Source organism: Notolepis coatsorum (assembly GCF_963971535.1).
Source record: "Notolepis coatsorum genome assembly, chromosome: 3".
NCBI lineage: Eukaryota > Metazoa > Chordata > Actinopteri > Aulopiformes > Paralepididae > Notolepis > Notolepis coatsorum.
Window position 1 is genome coordinate 140,755,649 of NC_140167.1, and position 20,721 is coordinate 140,776,369.

At 45.7% G+C, this 20,721-nt stretch overlaps 1 protein-coding gene across 2 annotated transcripts in view; it reads right to left on the reverse strand.

Moving 5' to 3' along the window:
* plcd4b (phospholipase C, delta 4b) overlaps window positions 1–20,721 on the reverse strand; it is a 57,311-nt gene that overhangs the window by 18,448 nt on the left and 18,142 nt on the right. For both annotated transcript variants that reach the window (XR_014619511.1, XM_084310768.1), the window contains exons 10-12: window positions 5,560–5,715; window positions 2,709–2,865; window positions 1,974–2,090 (exon numbers count right to left, since the gene is read on the reverse strand). Coding sequence is in view for 1 of the 2 variants with exons in the window: in XM_084310768.1 (XP_084166894.1) it covers window positions 1,974–2,090; window positions 2,709–2,865; window positions 5,560–5,715 (430 nt within the window). In the remaining variant the exon portion in view is untranslated. The remainder of the gene's footprint in view (window positions 1–1,973; window positions 2,091–2,708; window positions 2,866–5,559; window positions 5,716–20,721) is intronic.

The window sequence follows — 20,721 nt, forward strand, 5'->3', positions numbered from 1 at the left end:
ATTTTTTGGGTACAGGGATAATAGTGGACTTCTTCAGGCAGGTGGGGATGACAGCCTGTTCTAAGGACAGGTTAAATATGTCAGTGAATACTGGGGCCAGTTGGTCGGCACAGACTTTTAGGACGCGGCCGGGGATGCCGTCCGGACCTGCTGCCTTCCTGATATTCACTTTTTTAAAGGTCCGCCTCACCTCATGCTCTGTTACCCTGAACACTGCGCCTCCATCAGCAGCCGACCCCCCCCCCCCCATTGCCGAGGTTTGTGAGCTGGTGTTGTTATTACCAGCATCAAACCTCGCATAGAAGGTATTGAGGTCGTTTGCTAAGGAGATGTCACTGTTCAGTTTGAGGGAGGCGCCTTTGTAGTCTGTCATCGTTTTGAGCCCCTGCCACATAGCTCTAGAGTCAGCTTGTTCAAACTGGAGTTCAATTTTATCCCTGTAGCGCCGTTTGGCCTCTGACACTGTCCTCCTTACGTTGTGTCGCGCCACCTTGTGGTCATTCATGTTGCCTGCCACTAGGCCGTCATTGTATGCTTTGGTGCGCTCTCTCAGAGCTTCACGGACGTTCTGCATTCTGCGTTCTGCATTCTGTGTTAATAATAATAATAATAATAATAATAATAATAATAATAATAATAATAATAATAATAATAATAATAATAATAATGATAATGATAATAATAATGATAATAATAATAATAATAATGATAATAATAATAATAATAATAATAATAATAATAATAATAATAATAATAATAATAATAATAATAATAATAATAATAATAATAATAATAATAATAATGCAGGACCTGTTCAGAGGTCTTTAATTGGCATGCAATTATCCTCAATGTTTAGCGGTTAGGAGAACATGCAAACTCCACACAGAGGGGCCTGGGAGATACCCCACCTGGGTACCTGGCATCATGGAAACCTGGTCCCCAAGCGGGAATCGAACCCTGGACCTTCTTGCTGTGAGGCGACAGTGTTAACCACTACACCACCGTGCCGCCAACGTTGATCTCTGTTATCCCTCTTGTACCTTGTATTCCTATGTTCCTGTTCCCTGTGGTGTTCCTCTGTCTAGCCTAGCGTTATGTCTCCAGTGTGTCTGTGTGTATTGTTATTCAGTCCTGTCGTGTATTGTGTCACTGTAGTCTCTGTGTTGCGTCCTATATAGGTGTCGCCAATTATAATCAAGTGTCTGTGTATTTAGGTGTGCTTCTCCCTGTCTTCCGTGTTGCGTCATTACCCTGTTTCCTGTCATCCTGCCGTGTTACTCTGTTGCTCGTGAAAGCTCCCTGTATCCCTCTCGTGTGCTATTCCTGCCGTTCGCGGAATTGTCCTTTGTTCATTCATTCATAGTAAGTGTATTCTAGTGTTCATTGTTTTGTTGCTCTCCTTGTTTCGTGTCTCAGTTAATTTCTCGTCAGGTTTTGTTTGTAGTCAGTCTGTGCCCTTTCTCCGTGCCAGCTCGGCTGCGCCTTTTACGTTTTGTGCTTCTTGTAACGTATATTTGTTGCTGCCTCAAGTAAAGCCTTATTGTTCCTCACCCCGTCGACTCTTGCCTCGTCTCTCTACTCGCTCTCTGTCCTGCGTTTGGGTCCAACACTCACTCCCACACACTCCACCCCACATTGTAACACTCTGAACACTTATCTCTGATGGACTTGCACTTTTAAGCACTGGTGAATACCGTCTTGTGATTATTGTCTTGTGACAGTCTGTGAATAGTGCCTGTGTATGTCTGATGTTTCTGCTGAGCTGAAGTTGCCCGCCATGCTGTACCAAAAGCTAATTCCACCATCCTCTGTCGTGTGGTTGTCATTAAAGCAACTTGAACTTGATACTGTTGTATATATTAGCACAGAGAACTGGTGCACACCAGCACTCCCTAGCACAGGAGTGACTGTGGGAAAGACATTTGTGAGGAGGATGTTTTGGGGAGGACAGCTGAGGATGGCGTTCTCCTCACCTATCTGGCAGCCCACGTTCCAGAGGTCCTGGGGGTTGTAGTTGGAGGAGTCTGTCCTGAGGCCACTGGGGTAGATCCGGCTCAGCTGCCTTGAGTTGACACGCAGAAAGTCTGTCCCTGTGACACGGAAGATATTTCTATAGAGAGCTCTTATTCTTGATGCAAGATATTATATGGTTGTTCTGTGTCTACAGCCTGGACTTCAGCCTGTCTTCGCCTTAACCAGTCTCTTTCATTGAGAGGAAGTGAAAGAGTCCGATGGTTTTCTTTCATGTAGCCAATAGAAGACGATTGAAGAAGATGATTAAAGTAACCTTTATAGATTAGATTGTCCTCCGCCGAGTGAGTTGACAGGTTGAGTGACTGAGATTCAGAGTGCACTTAATGGGTCAAAAAGTACTACTATACCACCTTGCTAGATCAACACCCTGCAGCATATACAGTAGCTGTATGAAAGGCTGGGATGCCTAACAAGGCAAATAAAAAAAAACTGGGTTAGAGTTTCAATTAAATTAATTCAGGAAGTACATTTTCTTCCAAATTCTCTTAGAGTAAAGACAAAAGGGAATGTAAATTTGATTAAAATGTCCTGCAGTCGGACATTTATTCTTTCTATATGGGGGGGGGGGGGGGGGCAGCATCCTGTGAGTTAAGCTGATTGCTAAAACAATACTGTACACATGAAAAAAGATCATTGGACCTCTCAAGTGCAATGCCCCTTTGTTTCTATTTTACCTGCATCCTTAGCCAGCTTCCTGGCCTTGGACTCAGAAAAGGAGGACATCTCATAGCATTTGGAGTGCAGACGAGCATTCTCAAAGCCATGGAAGTGTACGCTCTTGCAGTACACTACCAAGTCAGACAGCTCCCTGGCCAGATGAGACTTGGATTTCTGAAAAGAAACAGAAACAAACGTGACCACAAACACTGATATAATAAGTGACGGAGATTAACACGTCTACAAACACTGATATAATAAGTGACAGAGACTGTGTGTGTGCGTGTGTGTGCGCGTGCGTGTGTGCGTGTGTGTGTGTGTGTGTGTGTGTGTGTGTGTGTGTGTGAGTGAGAGAGAGTGAGAGAGATAAAGGGGAGGTCTTTGAATAGCCAAATCAGTGTATGTGAGACGATGGTGTCCTGCCAGAACTCGCATTGCCCATTTATTGTTCAGGCGGCAATCATATCTTACCAACGCTTAGAGGAAGCAGATGTCCTTGTTGTCAGTTTCCTTAACTCTTCCCCGCCTGTTTGTCTTCCTTGTATCTCTCATCTGTTTCCTGTCTATCTCTGTTATATCCCCCCCCCCCCCCAGTGTTTCCTGTCTCGTCTTCATTATCTCCTGTCTGGAAAATTATTTGTGTGCTGAAATCTCTCCCAGGGTTTCTACACAGCAGTAGGCACCTCTACATGGATAAGGAGGCACTGAGGGTTCAGAACCATTTTACTTTGAGTTGTCACATAAAGGGGGGGAGAGGATTTCAGCTTGGATTTATTTTAAACAAGATTATGTTTTTTTGTTGGCAAACTCATCTGTTTTTGCCTTGTCATGTCCCATACTAGAAGACGTGTAAAATGGTAACTGGTGCATTTATATAGCGCTTTTACAATATTTGTTCCTCCCATTTTCCCCATTCGCTCACACACTGATGGCGGAGGCAACCATGCAGGGTGCCAACCTGCTCATCGGGAGCAGTTAGGGATTGGGTGTCTTGCTCAAGGACACATCGACACGCTGCCTGGGAGGAGCAGGAATTGAACCGGGAACCTCCGGAATGGTAACTGGTGCATTTATATAGCGCTTTTACAATATTTGTTCCTCCCATTTTCCCCATTCGCTCACACACTGATGGCGGAGGCAACCATGCAGGGTGCCAACCTGCTCATCGGGAGCAGTTAGGGATTGGGTGTCTTGCTCAAGGACACATCGACACGCTGCCTGGGAGGAGCAGGAATTGAACCGGGAACCTCCGGATTACCAGACCACAACTCTACCTCCCGAGCCAATCCTCCCCCCCTGGCCTAAACAAATCAGGACACCAGTCTGTTAACATGTGTATTGCATGTGTATTGAATGGTAAACAAGTGTAAACCAGTGAGGAAATAAATCCACTAGTAGGCACTGTCCCCATTCCTGACGTCTCTAATTGCAAGGTGTGCTGCGTAATTGCGCGACATAAACAAGGAAGTAGAGAACCAATTATTGTGGGGAGAAGCTACAATCCCAGCGTCAAGGGAAGCTGGTTTTAAATGGATTGTGCAGACATGTGCTGTAGCGTTACCACTTAGAATTAATGAGGCACAGACCCAGGTCGTGTTCTTTGGAGATCTGAGGTGTGACTTTACTTATTCATTGATGTTGTTTAAAGGGGAACTATTTTACTATTTCTTTCACTATTTGGGCACTTTTACACAATTCCTGTAATTTTTGATTTTTTTTAATTCATTGTTTTGTATTTCTAATCAAGTCCTCAAAAACAGCATTTTTCTACCTCAAGATCTTAAGCCGTTTTGAGCCTGGGCTCCAACCACAGTGGTAACTGTGTGGAGTGTGTGTGAGTCTCAGCAGAGTCTCATGCAGCTGAGTCTCTCTGACATCACAAATCAGCACATTTTCAGATGACTCAGTTCAGTGAGGGTGAATATTGTGAGAGGAGAATTGGAAGAATGCGCCAATATGAGAATTAGAGACATAGATCATATTAATATAAGTCCACATAGCTAGGAAACAATGCTAAACACTGAAAAAGGCCATTTATAAGATAGTTCCCCTTTAACGTTAATATCGCCTAATCTATGTTTTAAATTATGGCTATGTGTCTATTCTGCCCGTCGCATTATCAATGACCCATTTCCAGTCAACATTGTCAAAGAGGATTGTTTTTTTATCGGTTCATTTCCGTTTTATAGCATTTTGAAAAGCCCTCGTTTTCAAGAAGAAAAAAAAGAATCCCTGATAAACGCTGATGTACTGAATCGTTTTCAAATAAACGCCAGATTATCGATAGTATATGTGGACGTATGCACGCTGGTGCCGCAAGCTGTAAATCGATTCTCTTATTTCCTTCCTCTAAGCGTTGGTAAGATATGATTGCCGCCTGAACAATAAATGGGCAATGCGAGTTCTGGCAGGACACCATCGTCTCACATACACTGATTTGGCTTCCTTTCAAGCTTTACAGTAGTATACGTTTGTATAGTTTCAGTGATTAACCACATGGTTGTTTTATATCAGTATCAAGTGCTGATGTGTTGGCCGTCCACTCACTGTGAGGTGTGCCCAGTCTGCACATTAAGACAGAAGTGAGTACTCTTTTTTTTTAAACTTTATTTTTTAGCGTTTATCGCTTTTCTGGTCAAGCATGACCGACAAACAGGTTGAAATGGGATGTAGAGCAGGGGAAGACATTCTGAGAAATGACGGCGGGTCCGGGAATCAAACTCGTGTCCCCCAGATCCGTGACGAGCACGGTTTTCCCTGACGCAGAAATAGCGCCGAGATATGCGGTGAGCTACGGGAGCTCCCCAAGTGAGTACTCTTTTAACTGTAATTAAGTGATCACAGAATGTCACAAGTATTTCACTCTACCTTCTCGTTGAGGTCCAGACACTCGGCTGGCAGGTGTTCAGCAGAGGGACTGTCCAGCTCGTCCTCATCGCTAACCTCGTCTGGAAGGGTTTCGTCAAGACACTCTTCCAAGCCACCGATCTTCTTGGCTTTCAGCAAAATCTTCCCCTTCAGCTCCTAGAGTGAGCGCCCGTGAACACAAGACACACTAAGCACACTAAGCATAGCATGGCATAGCAATAGTAATGTTGCTACTTGTCCAAGGTGTACAAGTGACACAACAGTCACTATCTCAGGCATAAAACATTCCTGTAAAAGACGTCAAATAAATGGTGCATTTTATATAGCGCTTTACAATTTTTGTTTGTCATATTCACTCTGGAAATGATCGTTTCCAAGTCATAACCAAGAGAACAAATAGGCATACAGGGCAAAACAAATCTCAGAGTGCAAAATGATTGTACCAATACAATAATTATCATACATCTAGCCCTCCATGACACTGTTCACACCACCCCTTGTGGCCCCCAGGCCCACCCTTCACACCACTTCAATTTAAGTCAGTCTCACTCTGTTACCATAAAAACTGAAATGCTTTAGTCTATTGTATCTGGAGCATCACTTTCCCTTAGAATTACTATTACAAATTACTAGGCTTACATACAATCTCTCAGAAATGTATGAAGAAGAAATGAACGGTTCAATACATTGATGACTCATGTCATGACATTTTTCACATTTTCTGCCATGATGTCAGCAATGCATCCCTTTTATAATTGAACACAGCAGTGTGCTGGTGTTTCCCCGACAGATACCCCATTGATTTCCTTCCCTCCTAGGTTTTTCAGATCACGGGGAAATCGATGCTCATGTGAATTGAAGCTGCAGTAGGCAACTGAGTGAGTTTACATGCCCAGCAGAAATGGAGCAAGCTCTGCATCCCTTCTCAAGCCCATGCATGTGCAACAAAGGTTTTCCACAGACTCCCAGAGGCACCAGCAGTGTGCATGGGTTTGAAAAGGGATGCAGAGCTATTTCTGCTGGGCACTCACTCTTGCTAATTTCTCCAAAGTTGCCTAATGCAGCTTTAATTCACACAAGCATTGATTTCCCCCTAAGTGCTCTGTCTGGGAAAGCGTATGAAAATCATTATTGGTGGATGAGTTTTTTTTTAAACGCCTTTTCAATTATTAATGATGCACGAGATGCGTGGAGCGGGTTTTACGTGAAGGTATTTCCTGTACGCAGGTTAATCATTCACTCAACCCAACCTCCTCCAATGTACAGTTTCTACGTCAAATGTATATACTCCCTTTTCTTGACTCCTTCTGTATCACAAACAGTACTGTATTTGCAAATCTGGTATGTCATAAATGTATAGATGTAGCAGTACTGACTATCTGTATGTCATGTATGTCATATATGTCTATATGAATTGAAAATGGGGGACCCTGATGGAAACAAGACAAACGTCTTTCTCAGGTCTGCATCCCCTTAACAATTGTATGTATTGAGCCGTACTGTATTGTACCCATTCTGCAATCTGTTAAATAAAGTTTTCATTCATTCATTCATTCACTCAAGGGAGGAATCCGTTCACTGAAACCTATGATGATGACATCAACTTTCTTTGCAACACAGTGGACGTAGTAGATGTCCACTTTAAAACGCTTAGTCCTTCCAATTGATTGTTAATCAATCCTGCTCTTGGCACATTCAAAAGGTTTTCACCCCTGAGGAATTGGCTCCTGTGCCCCATCAGCATTTGGTGGCTGTCGTATTCGATTTAAAGAGAATAATCTTCAGGACGAGGAGATTGCATTAAGAGGTTTATTCAAAGGTAAGCATGAGGTAAGCATGAGTGTAACTCCATCCACGGCTGGCAGCCAACTGACTGTCAGGACCCCTTGTCAGGTATACATAATAGGAAGGTGCGCCTGGCGCGCCTGTCATAAAATGATATATTCAAAGCATGAATATTACATCCTCCTTCTTTTAAAGAAAGCTTTATAAGCTATTGAAATAAAGAAAGGTTGTGCAATACTCTGTAAGAGTTTCTTTGTAAACAATAACATGTGCGTTACCTGTGTCAGGACCAGGCAATGTAAACAGGTAGGAATAATATGTTAAACATAAAAAGATTCTTGTATCAAAGGTATTACAGTTCGTATTGTGTGCCCTCTTATTCTGGAAAGTCTGCTTTAATATTTGAATACTTCCGCTGTGAATAAGGTATGTATTCAAGGCTTATTTGGTCGTGTGTCTCACCACACCATATGCAGCTCTTATTTGTAGAATTAACTTGCTAACAAAATGGGACTATATCGACAGGTAAGCAAAGTAAGTAAGTCATAGATTCAACACATATAGTAAGTCATCATTTCAGTATACATTAATATTTTGTTACATTTCACCACCCCTTTTTTTTCAATGGGGTAAGCGGTGTTATAGTAGGGCAGCGATCCGCCTGCACCCTGTACATTTATAGGTCTAAAACGTCCCGAGGCTTCACTGCTCGGCCGGATCTGGTGTAGTATGAAGCTGAGTTCGCTTCTGAGTCCTCTGACAGTTCAGGGTCGTTGGTCTCCGGCGGTTGATCGACGCTCTCTGGACTTGGCATACCGTCGCTGTCCTGGAAGTGTTCCTCTTTTGTGTCCCTCAGGTGCCTGCGGTTGCGGCGGTATTCGCGTCCATCTTGGGTGCGAACGTGGTATGACCGCGCAGTGTCGGCTGGTTGTATGACTACTGCTGGCCTCCAGCGTCCATATTCTTGGAGCCTGACAGATTCACCACAATGTAGTGGGGGCAGTGGTCTAGCTGACCTGTCATAGTATTTCTTCTGGTGCTGTTGTCTCTGCACTCGCTTGTCATGTCCATCTTTGGGGCTTACTACCCCTGGCCGCAGCTGTTGGTTGGTGCTCGGGAGGGTTGAGCGTAGCCTGCGGCTCATCAACAGCTGTGCCGGCGATTTGAAATTGTCTACTGGGGTGTTACGATACTCCAGGAGGCTTAGGTACGGGTCTCTTCCGTCTGCCTTAGCCTTGTCCATGAGTGATTTTGCCGTCTTCACAGTTCTCTCCGCTAGTCCGTTGCTCTGCGGATAATGTGGGCTTGACGTGACGTGTGTAAACTCCCACGACTTGGCGAATGCCTCGAACTCTTTAGACTTGTATTGTGGTCCATTGTCTGAGATAATGGTCTCTGGGACGCCATGCCTGGCACAGGCTGCCTTTAGCTTGTGGACAACAGCTGCCGATGTGGTGCTGTGAAGTCGGTCTAGTTCGAAGAATCTGCTGTAATAGTCGACGGTCACAACATAGTCCTGGTTGTTCCAGTTGAAGAGATCTGTCCCTACAACCTGCCAAGGGCGGTCTGGGATACGATGAGGCATCATAGGCTCCTTGGTGTTTGATGGGCGGCGCTCTTGGCATATTGAGCACTTTTCCACAACTTGCTCTATATGTCTACCCATTCCAGGCCAGAACATGATGTCTCGTGCTCTCAGTTTGCATTTTTCCATTCCCATGTGGCCTGCATGGATCTTGATCAGCATCTCTCCTCTGAGGCTGGTAGGGATGACTATTTTCTCCCCTTTGAAAATGATTCCATTCGTCTTGGATAGTTCATCTCGGTGATTCCAGTATTCAGTGATGTTCTGGGGGCATTGTTTTCTTTCCTCAGGCCATCCCTCCAGGATAGCCTGGCTGAGCAGCTTTAGCTGTGTGTCATTGTCTGTTGTTTCTCTGATCTCCTGTAGCCTGTCGTCGTGCACAGGTAAGCTGTTGTACACCATGTGTACCTGAAGGTCCATCCCTTCACTGAGACCGTCGTCGTGAGAGGTGAGTGACTTCCTGGACAGCGTGTCAACAACTGGGATGTCTTTCCCAGGGCGGTGCACGATCGTGAAGTTGTACTTGTGTAGTTGTAGTATCATCCTCTGTAACCGCGGTGGGGCTGCGGCGATCGGCTTCTTCATGATCGACTCCAGGGGCTTATGGTCAGATTGCACCACAACATGGCGACCGTAGGCATATTGGTGGAAGCGTTTGAATCCATAAAGGACTGCGTACATCTTGGGCGGCTAGGTGGTGTAGTGGGCAAGGCACTCGCCACCAGTGTGGAGACGCTAGGATTCGCGTGTTCGAATCCAGCTCTCCACATTGTTTTCAGTTTAGCTGGTCGTCCGCAGTAATACACATTGGCCGTATTACGGGGAGGGAAAACTGAAGGGTGGGGATCGAACGTTGTGAACAAGCGACTCCTACAAGTCGGTTGGTGCGCCTGCGCAGTAGAATCAGGAAGTGTCGGGGGCAGCGTGAGCCTCCCACGCGTTACTCCTCGACACTGAGAGATCGAGTTGCGCAGGTGAAAAGATGCGACTGCTGTTACCTCAAGTACCGGAGGGGACTTGTGCTATGTATGACTTAGTCCACATTGCAGCCGGCTTGTGGGAGGCAAGAAACAGCGTTCGTGACAGGGGAGGGTTGAATTGGATGATATGAAATTGGGATGGGAGAAAAATATAGAAAAAATGGGAGAAAAAGTGGATAAAAAAAAAAAAAGGACTGCGTACATCTCCTTTTCGATTTGTGCGTAGTTGACCTCGCTGTCCGTGAGTGATCTGGATGCGTAGCTAATGGGCCTTCCTTCCTGCATCAGCACAGCACCCAGACCATACTTTGATGCGTCCACTTGCAAGCTGAGCTCCTTATCTGGGTCAAAGTAAATGAGGACTGGCCCCGGTTCACTGGTAAGTATGTCTTTCATCTTTTGGAATGCAGCGTCGTGCTGCGCGTCCCACAGGAACTCATTCGATTGTTTAAGCAGCTGTCTCATGGGTGCGTTGATCTCGGAGAGGCTCGGGGCGAATTTCGCCAGATAGTTGACCATACCTAGCACGGTCTCCAGTTCTGCACGGCTCTTTGGCGCCTCCATCTCCTTGATGGCAGTTATCTTGCCTGTGTCAGGCTTCATGCCGTCAGCTGAAAGGACGTGCCCGAAGTAGCTCACTTCGGTGGCTCCAATGGTGCACTTGTCTGCGTTGAGCCGAACGCCTCTCTCCCGTGATCTCTCCAACATTGCATGTAGATGTCGCGGGTGGGGGTATAGGGGTATCTGTATGGGGGGTGTATATGCCTGCGGGAGCCAAAGAGGAGGACGTGTCCCGGGATGGTCTGGAAGAGGACCTAAAGGCATACCTGGCTGATGGAAAAGGCAAGTGAATATCAGCTGATAATGATATGTTCAAAAAAACCTGAGCTGACTTCACTGTGTTCTTGCTGAGTAATGTAAGTTAGTACTCAATCCATTGTATATTTTGATAATTGTTTGTTGTTAATCAATCAGGCTCTGTGCAACCCCATTGGGTTTGACTTGAGCAGCCTGTGGTAATTAGTCCAATCAGTCAGAGGCAAAGCTTGTTTAAATACATTTGCCTGTGCACACATTTCTCTAAAACCTGAGCTGACTTCACTGTGTTCTTGCTGAGTAATGTAAGTTAGTACTCAATCCATTGTATATTTTGATAATTGTTTGTTGTTAATCAATCAGGCTCTGTGCAACCCCATTGGGTTTGACTTGAGCAGCCTGTGGTAATTAGTCCAATCAGTCAGAGGCAAAGCTTGTTTAAATACATTTGCCTGTGCACACATTTCTCTAAAACCTGAGCTGACTTCACTGTGTTCTTGCTGAGTAATGTAAGTTAGTACTCAATCCATTGTATATTTTGATAATTGTTTGTTGTTAATCAATCAGGCTCTGTGCAACCCCATTGGGTTTGACTTGAGCAGCCTGTGGTAATTAGTCCAATCAGTCAGAGGCAAAGCTTGTTTAAATACATTTGCCTGTGCACACATTTCTCTAAAACCTGAGCTGACTTCACTGTGTTCTTGCTGAGTAATGTAAGTTAGTACTCAATCCATTGTATATTTTGATAATTGTTTGTTGTTAATCAATCAGGCTCTGTGCAACCCCATTGGGTTTGACTTGAGCAGCCTGTGGTAATTAGTCCAATCAGTCAGAGGCAAAGCTTGTTTAAATACATTTGCCTGTGCACACATTTCTCTAAAACCTGAGCTGACTTCACTGTGTTCTTGCTGAGTAATGTAAGTTAGTACTCAATCCATTGTATATTTTGATAATTGTTTGTTGTTAATCAATCAGGCTCTGTGCAACCCCATTGGGTTTGACTTGAGCAGCCTGTGGTAATTAGTCCAATCAGTCAGAGGCAAAGCTTGTTTAAATACATTTGCCTGTGCACACATTTCTCTAAAACCTGAGCTGACTTCACTGTGTTCTTGCTGAGTAATGTAAGTTAGTACTCAATCCATTGTATATTTTGATAATTGTTTGTTGTTAATCAATCAGGCTCTGTGCAACCCCATTGGGTTTGACTTGAGCAGCCTGTGGTAATTAGTCCAATCAGTCAGAGACTAGCCCCCTACAGGTGTGGGACAATATTCAATAGGGATTTAAGTGTAGTCTATCCAAGCGCCAGCAGAGCGCCGGCGACCGACTAAGACAGACAAAGACTTGGAGTTTTCCTGCTGGAGTTATCCGAGGAGGCAACCGAGTGCACTAGAGTATCTACTGCCCCTCACCTGCCCTCCTCTAGCAGGCCACTCCTTTGTACCTGCATTTTCTGGTCTTGCCTTGTTAGCTTGTCAACTTACTCGACCCACTGGTTTTAGCTCATTAGCTAAACCTTCAATCGGCTTCATACACATAGCCTTTAGCAGCTGATCCATAGTACTTCGTATCTTTATTTGTTCCTGCTCTACCTGGTGTAAGCATGGCTATGTGTTCTGTCTGTCCTGTCTGTCCCACTCTCCTAGAAAGGTTAACTCTGTTAGAGAGTCGTGTCCTTGAACTTGAGTCAGGAAAACAGTCAGCTTTAGACGTCTTGGACACTACAGGCTTTTCTGAGGAGCCTCTAGCGGGGTCTTCTCGTCTGGAGAGTCCCAGACATAGTGCTCAGGACAAGGCCTTTGCGCCCACTACGAAGCGGCAGTGTAACCGCTCGGCCTTGGCCTCAACAGCACCTGCTCCGCAACATGATTTTACACGTGTTGCGGGTTCCGGTCCCAGTACGCAGCCGGTTCCACTGCAACCCCGTCGTTCCGTCCTTGTGATTGGCGACTCCATCACCCGGCATATTTTGCTAGACAAGCCAGCCGAGATCAAATGTTATGGGGGAGCCAGAGCTACCGACATTGAAGCCAACCTGAGATTTCTGGCGAATAGCATAGTCAAGGCAAAAGGTAACCCACGTATCACACCCACTGAAGATAAATTCGACCATATTGTTATACACGTCGGAAATAATGACTGTAGGATGAAAGTCTCTGAGGTCACAAAGATCAACATAGTTAGGCTTTCTGACCTCGCCAGAAAGATGAGTCGGCATCGAGTAATCTTCTCTGGCCCCCTGCCTGTAAACCGGCATGATGATGAGTTCGTGAGTAGGACAGCTTCTCTACACCGATGGCTGGAAAAATACTGTAAAGAACAGGGCTTAGGGTTCGTGGATAATTGGTCCTCTTTCTGGGGGCGCCCTGGCTTGCTGAGAAAGGACGGCGTGCATCCTAACATGCAAGGCGCCTCTCTCTTATCTCGCAATATAGACAAGACTATAGCTTCGGGCTGACAGCCACCCCACAAGCATGCCAGGGTGCAGGCTCTTAGCGAGCCTGCTAGTCATGCTAAACTGATGGACCCTGCCAATCCTTATACCTTTCTTGCTCGGTCCCTCCTCCACCAGGCTCCCCACTCCTCTCTTTCTATCTCTACCCCTAAACCTGTATACCCAATCAAAACTAGAATATCCCGTTACGCTCCGCTTTACCCAGCTCGTCCTTGTGCGATAAACCATGCCAACTTAATTGCGATTAAACCTACCCGCATGGCTGAAAACCGCGCTGCTAAGTATACAGAGAGTGTGAAGGTTGGCCTTATCAACATCCGCTCTCTGCCAACCAAAGCTCTTTTGGTAAATGAACTGATAACAGACCATAGTCTCGACCTATTTGGCCTCACTGAGACATGGCTTAAACCTAATGATTTTCTGCCCTTAAACGAGGCCTCACCCCCTAATTTTAGTAGCTCCCACATCGCACGCACCTCCAAGAAAGGAGGCGGAGTTGCTCTAATTTATGACTCTAAGCACAACTTTACATCCGACGCAAACTGTAAGTTTTCCTCGTTTGAGGTGCTCCTGTTGCATCCCTCTCCACCCAACAGAAAGTGTGGCGGTCTGATTCCTACCTCCACTGCATCCTTTGTAATGGCTGTCCTATACCGCCCCCCAGGCCCTTACACCCTCTTCCTAGATGAATTTTCAACTTTCATCTCTGAGCTTGTTATGCGCTCAGATAACATTTTAATTGTTGGTGATTTTAACATTCATTCCAATAAAACTCTAGATCCCCTAAATAAGGCTTTTACCGACATCATTGACTCTGTCGGTCTCATTCAAATCGTTGACCAACCCACTCACAGTGGTGGGAACACCCTTGACCTAGTCCTAGCCCGCGGTCTCACTGTGTCAAATTTGACCGTCTCCCCCTATGTTCCTGCTCTCTCAGACCACTACCTCATCAAATTTCAAATTGATCTGACGGTTTCTCGCCCAGACAGTGTAGAATCCTACATGAGCCGTCGTATTAACGCCTCAACTGTCCCAATTCTAGTTAACTGCCTACCAGACACCCTCTCTCCCTTCCTCTCTTACTCTGGCCCCCTTGATCTCTTTACAGACAAACTTAATGCCGCCCTTCGTAGCACCCTCGACATTGTTGCTCCCCTTAAACCTAAAATTAAACGTGCTCCGCAAAAACTAACTCCCTGGTTTACGGAGGAAACGCGCTCCTTTAAAAAGGCTTGTCGCAAACTTGAACATAAATGGCGTTCGACCAAACTCGAAGTATTCCGCCTCGCCTGGAATGATAGTTTACGTAACTACAAAAAGGCACTCTCACTTGCCAAAACCTCTTATTTTTCCAGGCTCATAAATGAAAACAAAAACAACTCAAAGTTTCTGTTTGACACAGTTGCAAAACTTACGCAGAAACAACCAAGTGCCCTAAACCATGCGTTCTCGGCTAACGAATTCATGACATTTTTTACCAAGAAAATTGACCTCATTAGAGATGAAATTGTTGCTTTACTCAACAATCAGAGTCCCTCCCAACCTTTGACGGGCATTCCCCCTGACTTTGATTCCAGTCATACGCTATGCTGCCTTGAAAACGTCTCACTTAGTGCCCTCTCTAAACTGGTTGGCGCGGCTAAACCTTCAACCTGTCTGTTTGACCCTCTCCCAGCAACTCTCATCAAAAAACTCTTCCCAACTCTAGGCCCTGCCCTACTCAATATCTTCAACACCTCTTTGTCTACTGGCGTGGTGCCCCTGGCCTTTAAATCAGCCGTCATTAAACCATTACTTAAAAAACCGAACCTCGACCCTCTAATCTTGAAAAATTACAGACCTATCTCCAATCTCCCATTCCTATCCAAAGTATTAGAACGGATCGTCGCAACGCAACTTACTGACCATTTATCAAACAATAATCTTAATGAATCATTTCAATCTGGCTTTAGAGCCTTACACTCCACCGAAACGGCGGTTACCAAAGTCACAAATGACTTACTGCTCTCTCTTGACTCAAACCTCACCTCTGTGCTCTTATTGCTTGATCTCAGTGCAGCCTTTGACACTATCGATCACTCGATTCTTCTAGGTCGGCTTGAGAACCATGTTGGCATTCGGGGTCTCGCACTAGCTTGGTTTAAATCCTATTTAACTGATAGAACACACTGCGTGGTCTATAATGATTTAACATCTGAGACCCTCCCAGTGCAATGTGGTGTCCCACAAGGCTCTGTCCTGGGCCCTTTGCTATTTTCGATTTACATGCTACCCCTCGGCGATATCATACGCAAATTTGGCATAAACTTTCATTTTTACGCTGATGACACCCAATTATATATACCTATTAAGCCAAATGATTCCTCCCAACTACAAAACCTTGAGGCCTGCTTGCTTGCCGTCAAAAAATGGATGTCGCAAAACTTTCTACTCCTTAATGCAGATAAAACTGAGATGTTAATTGTTGGCCCCCCAAACCACAGAGGCCTGTTTCAGGACATCTCCCTCAACTTTGATACCTGTCATGTATCCCAGAGCTCCACCATAAAAAACCTCGGAGTCATTTTTGATTCCTCCCTCTCATTTAATGCACATATAAAAAATGTCACCAAAATTGCATTCTTCCATCTTCGTAATATCGCAAAAATACGCCCCATTTTAACTCTGGCTGATGCTGAAACCCTGATTCATGCTTTTGTCTCATCACGTCTGGACTACTGTAATGCACTTTTTTCAGGCTTACCTAATTCAAGCATCAAAAATCTTCAACTCGTGCAAAATGCGGCTGCACGGATACTAACTAGAACTAGAAAATTTGATCACATCACACCAGTTCTGTCCGCCCTACATTGGCTTCCTATCCAAGCCCGCTCTGACTTTAAAGTGCTACTCCTCACCTACAAAATTTTAAATGGGCTTGCACCGCTCTATCTATCTGATCTCATCTCCCGATACTCGCCCGCTCGTGCTCTGCGCTCACAAAATGCGGGGCTTCTATCGACCCCTAGGGTTAAAAAGAAATCCGCCGGCCACAGAGCCTTTGTCTACCGCGCTCCCTACCTGTGGAACAAATTACCTGCCGTCATCAGGGGCGCCTGCTCTGTCGAAGCTTTTAAATCCCTGCTTAAGACTCATCTTTTCTCTCTCTCCTTCAACCTACCTTGATCTCACCTGGTCGGGGACTGACCTTTAGATTAATCTGTGTAGTTTAGTTATGGTACAGGGTACTACATGGTACCACTGGGTAGTTTACTATAGGGTAGTTTAGTTAGGGTACAGGGTACTACATGGTACCACAGAGTACTACTTGGTACTGCATGGCATTACAGGGTACTACATGGCTTACATAGCTCTACATGGCACCACAGGGTACTACATGGCACTACAGGGTACTACAGGATACTACGGGGTACTACATGGCACTATGGGGTACTATAGGGTACTACATGGCACTACGGGGTACTACATGGCACTACAGGGTACTACATGTCTGCTCCTTTGCAGCACCACAAACATGGGAACTCTCTAACTCTTCCCCCCCCCCCCTCTCCCCCCCCCCCCCCCCCCTCCCTCCCCCTTCTCTCTGAGTACCCGTCTCCTGGCGCTGACCAAGGTGATGGATGCCTCGGGGTCTTGGCCAAGCTTGTAGTGACTGCTCTACATGCACCTCCGAGGCATTGGATCAGTTATTCACCGCCGTCTGTCCGTGGTCCTGTCAACTGATTAACAGACTGTTAACAGATTAACAGTCAACGCGGTTTCATTGCTGGGTTAAGTACTTCTATTCTATTCACATAATACGCTTACTTCATATATCTACTCCATTCACATATATGCCTACCACTTGTATCTATTGCTATGTCCGCCTACTACAATCTCATGAGCTGTCTAACGCCTGTCCCGTCTCCCTGTCTTCCTATGACTTGCTGTCCTGGAGTGTTGACCGGAGTGTTGGACGTCCCGTGACGAAGGCCGTGAGATTGCGACCCCCTCTGCGTGCCCCCCTGTCTTCGGAGGTCTCGTAGTGGTGACCGGAGTGCCGGATGTCCCGCGATGATGTCGGGGAGTTCGCGACCCTCTCTGCGCCACCCCCCCTTCCCCCTGTCTCCGGCTGTCCCTGAGCAACGACCGGAGTGTTGAATGTCCCGTGACTAAGACGGGGAGGACGTGACCCTCTTGCGCCGCCCCTGTGCCTCAAATAGATCCGCTATCAACTCTATCTTTAATCTTTCAAAATGTTCAGTTGCTATCGCTATTAGCTCTATCTTTAATTTTTCAAAATGTACAGTTGCTATTGCATGCACTCATCTGTGTCTCACCACACACATGAGTGCATGCTTACCAACTGTCCGTCTGCAACACTACTATCACCGACATCTAAGAAGGGAGATCCCCCCTTGAACGGCCCTTCTAAGGTTTCTCTCCTCCACATTGCCTGTGGAGCTTTTTTTCCCTATTGTTAGGTTTTAGTGAGTTTTTCCTTACCTTCGCGTGGGGTATGTCTGGGAGTGCTTGCATTCTTTCATTTATTTGCATTCATCTAAAAATGTTTGGACCCTATGGTGTTCTTGTTCTGTTCTTGACTTATTGTTATGTTGTCTTCTTGACTTGTTTAAAGAAGACCTGTACGGCCCATGGGGACATTAACGTGTGTTGTCGGGCCCTATAAATAAATTTGATTTGATTTGATTTATGTGAAGTACCGTCGCTGTACTGCACCATGCTGTCCCTGTTGTTTTGTTTAGACGGAGTGGAGTCCAGGAGGTCCTGACGGGAGCGGAGAGAGCCATCTTGGGAGGATGGTGATTTTGTGCAGACGACAGCTACAGCAGGCGAGTGCAGGACCACCAGGGGGGGGTAGCGTATGTAAACATTATACAGGCTACACATCTGTGCCCTCTTCTTCTTACGCAGCTGGGGAGCGTCGTTGGAGGGAGCGCGAGGTGATTGGCTGGCTGGCATGACGGGGGCGGTGCCCAGAAGTGCTGGCGCTACTGAAAGGAGAATCAATGACGGACAATGGCAGAACGAAAACGGGAGTCGAGAGGACGGTAGCAGAGGACGCAGGGCTGCGAGGACACACAGCTCTTTTTGTGTTTTTACCTTTCCTCCAGTGGAACCAGTTCATAGCGGCGACTGCAGTGTTTCCTCCAGAGTGGAAACGAGTGGAGCTTCAGACCGGAGGGACATTATCGCCACACCGGGCGCCGTGAGTAAAGAACGCAAGACAGTAGAATACGTGCCTAAACAAACGAACTATTTTCCCGAGTGGTAAATGAAGACATAGACGAACGGTGACTGCATTTGAATTAGGAATATTATTAGTGGCGTGAAGCTGAAGATTATCGGAACGGCATACAGTAAAGCCAGTAATACTGTCGAAGACTGGAACCTAGTATTGTGGATTCTCCATCCTCTGTGAACTACCTTTTCTCTCTTTTCTAAATCATATGGAGGATATCTAATCCATTGTGCATTGTGACGAACCCGTGAACAGGGGGAACCTTGCTCTTACTGACTGTGCCTTTCATTACAGGCGGAAGGACATTATTGCACGCCTGGTGCTTGGAGGGCCTAAAACACCCCAGTACAGACCGGACAGTTTTTAGCCCGAAGCCGAGAGGGGCTACGGGAGCGGAAGGAGGTGGCGTCCTTCCGGCCCTCAGCTTCGGGCCCCGGTTATCATTAACCTTTTTTTTGTATTGTTTGTAACTCAGCGCTTCCACTGCCCCAGACCTAGGTTAGGATATGGGAGGAGTATTCTAGGCCTGGTCACAACCCCTAGCGGTGAACAACACCCACTATCCTATCCAAACCCCCTTAATTTACCGTGTGAACACTTAGTGTGTATTTATCTACCTATATTCTCCCTAAATCATTTGCTGTGGCTCCCAGAGGGATAGTGTGATATCGATGCTTATTTCAGGATGTTTGCAGTGAACCGTGTGGTATAGTGTGATTCTAAGTTGACGTTTGATAGTCATAGACCCGTGTGCAGGGCAGACTCTTTTTCCTTCACGTGTGTAGTGTCTCAGGGGCGGGGATAGGTGACGTGGGTGGGAGTAACAGTCTGGGGGTGGGTTTACGGGGCATGGGGCACTTCCTCCTTTTAAACTACCTTAGGCTTAAGAGGCGTGGGTCTTTTAAATAGGCTAACCGACCAGTTATTTATATCAAAATATAACCTTGTATTAAACTATCTATTTTTATGCAATAAAAGCTTTCTTACTGTTTCTCTGCGCATTCTCCCGTGTCTGTTTGTGGTCCTGGGGAAATTCATGGTGGTAGGTCGGCTGGCCCCTTTGGGAAGAGTATCCGTGCATGTGCACACCTTAGCCTTAGACCTGGATGCTTCCCGTGGGGGTCAGGTGACATATTTTGGCGTAGTCGGTAGGATTTCCCCATAGTCCACAGCAAACATGGTCGATGAGAATGTTAGAGAAGCGGGGATGCGAGCAGTCATGATGCCCTGGTACTTGGGGTCGCATTGGGTCCCTAAGTTTAGTGGAGAACCGGGGACCACTAAATATAGTCAATGGCTAACCCAGGTCGAGGCCTTTTTGCGAGCACAGACATTGCCCTCCCCACAGGGAATAGATTTCCTGTTTAGCTCCCTTGATGGCCCTGCACATAGAGAAGCCATGCTCCTCTCAGCCACTATTAAAGCTTCCCCTAAGGAAGTAATCAGGGCGTTAACCCTAAAGTACGGAGACCATAGGTCTTCTGATACCCTTCAAGAAGGGCGTTGGTTTGGGGCGTATACCGCTACCAGCGCTATTTTCCTGTTCTTGTGTAAAATCTTAGCTATAGTTATCCGACCATCTGCATCAGACCATACTCCCTTCAATTCAATGTTCAACTTCCGTCTAACAACTATGGCTACTCCCCGAGTTCTCGTTCCAAAGGATGAGTGACTAATGTTATGATATGTGTTGTCCGCTAACAAATCTATGTCTTTCTCTAAAATGTGCGTTTCGCTTAGCAGAGCCACGTCCACCTGTTCTTTTCTCATCAGTGTGAGCACGCTTTTGCGTTTGTGTTGTTTATTTATTCCACCAGTGTTCCAGATCATTATATTCAAACTAGCCATAATCTATACATGTTGTTGTGTAGTTGTTGGTAATGCTTCTGGAGTGCGAAGCTACAATAGATGTACATCCAATTATTGAGGTCCCGTTGAGAGCAGAGCTTAAAACATATATATATACAAATAAAAATCCCCTATTCCCCCCTCCCACGAGAGTCGTACATGACTGTGTTCCATGAACACAACCTTCGTGTATAACTCCCTCCCTTAAACCACCGGATATCCCAGAATGATCCAATTATCCTTAACATTCCTATGTATACCATAGGATCTAACATTCTAAATTCTACCATAAGTAGAATGTCAACTGTGGCTTGGCCACTTTCCCGTTAAATAAAAATTAAAATAAGATAAAAATAAAAATAAAGACCAAAAATAAGCTTCAATTATCATGCCATAATCACTTACATTTTATATGAACTTGTGTAATTTATAATAACCCAGGAATAAT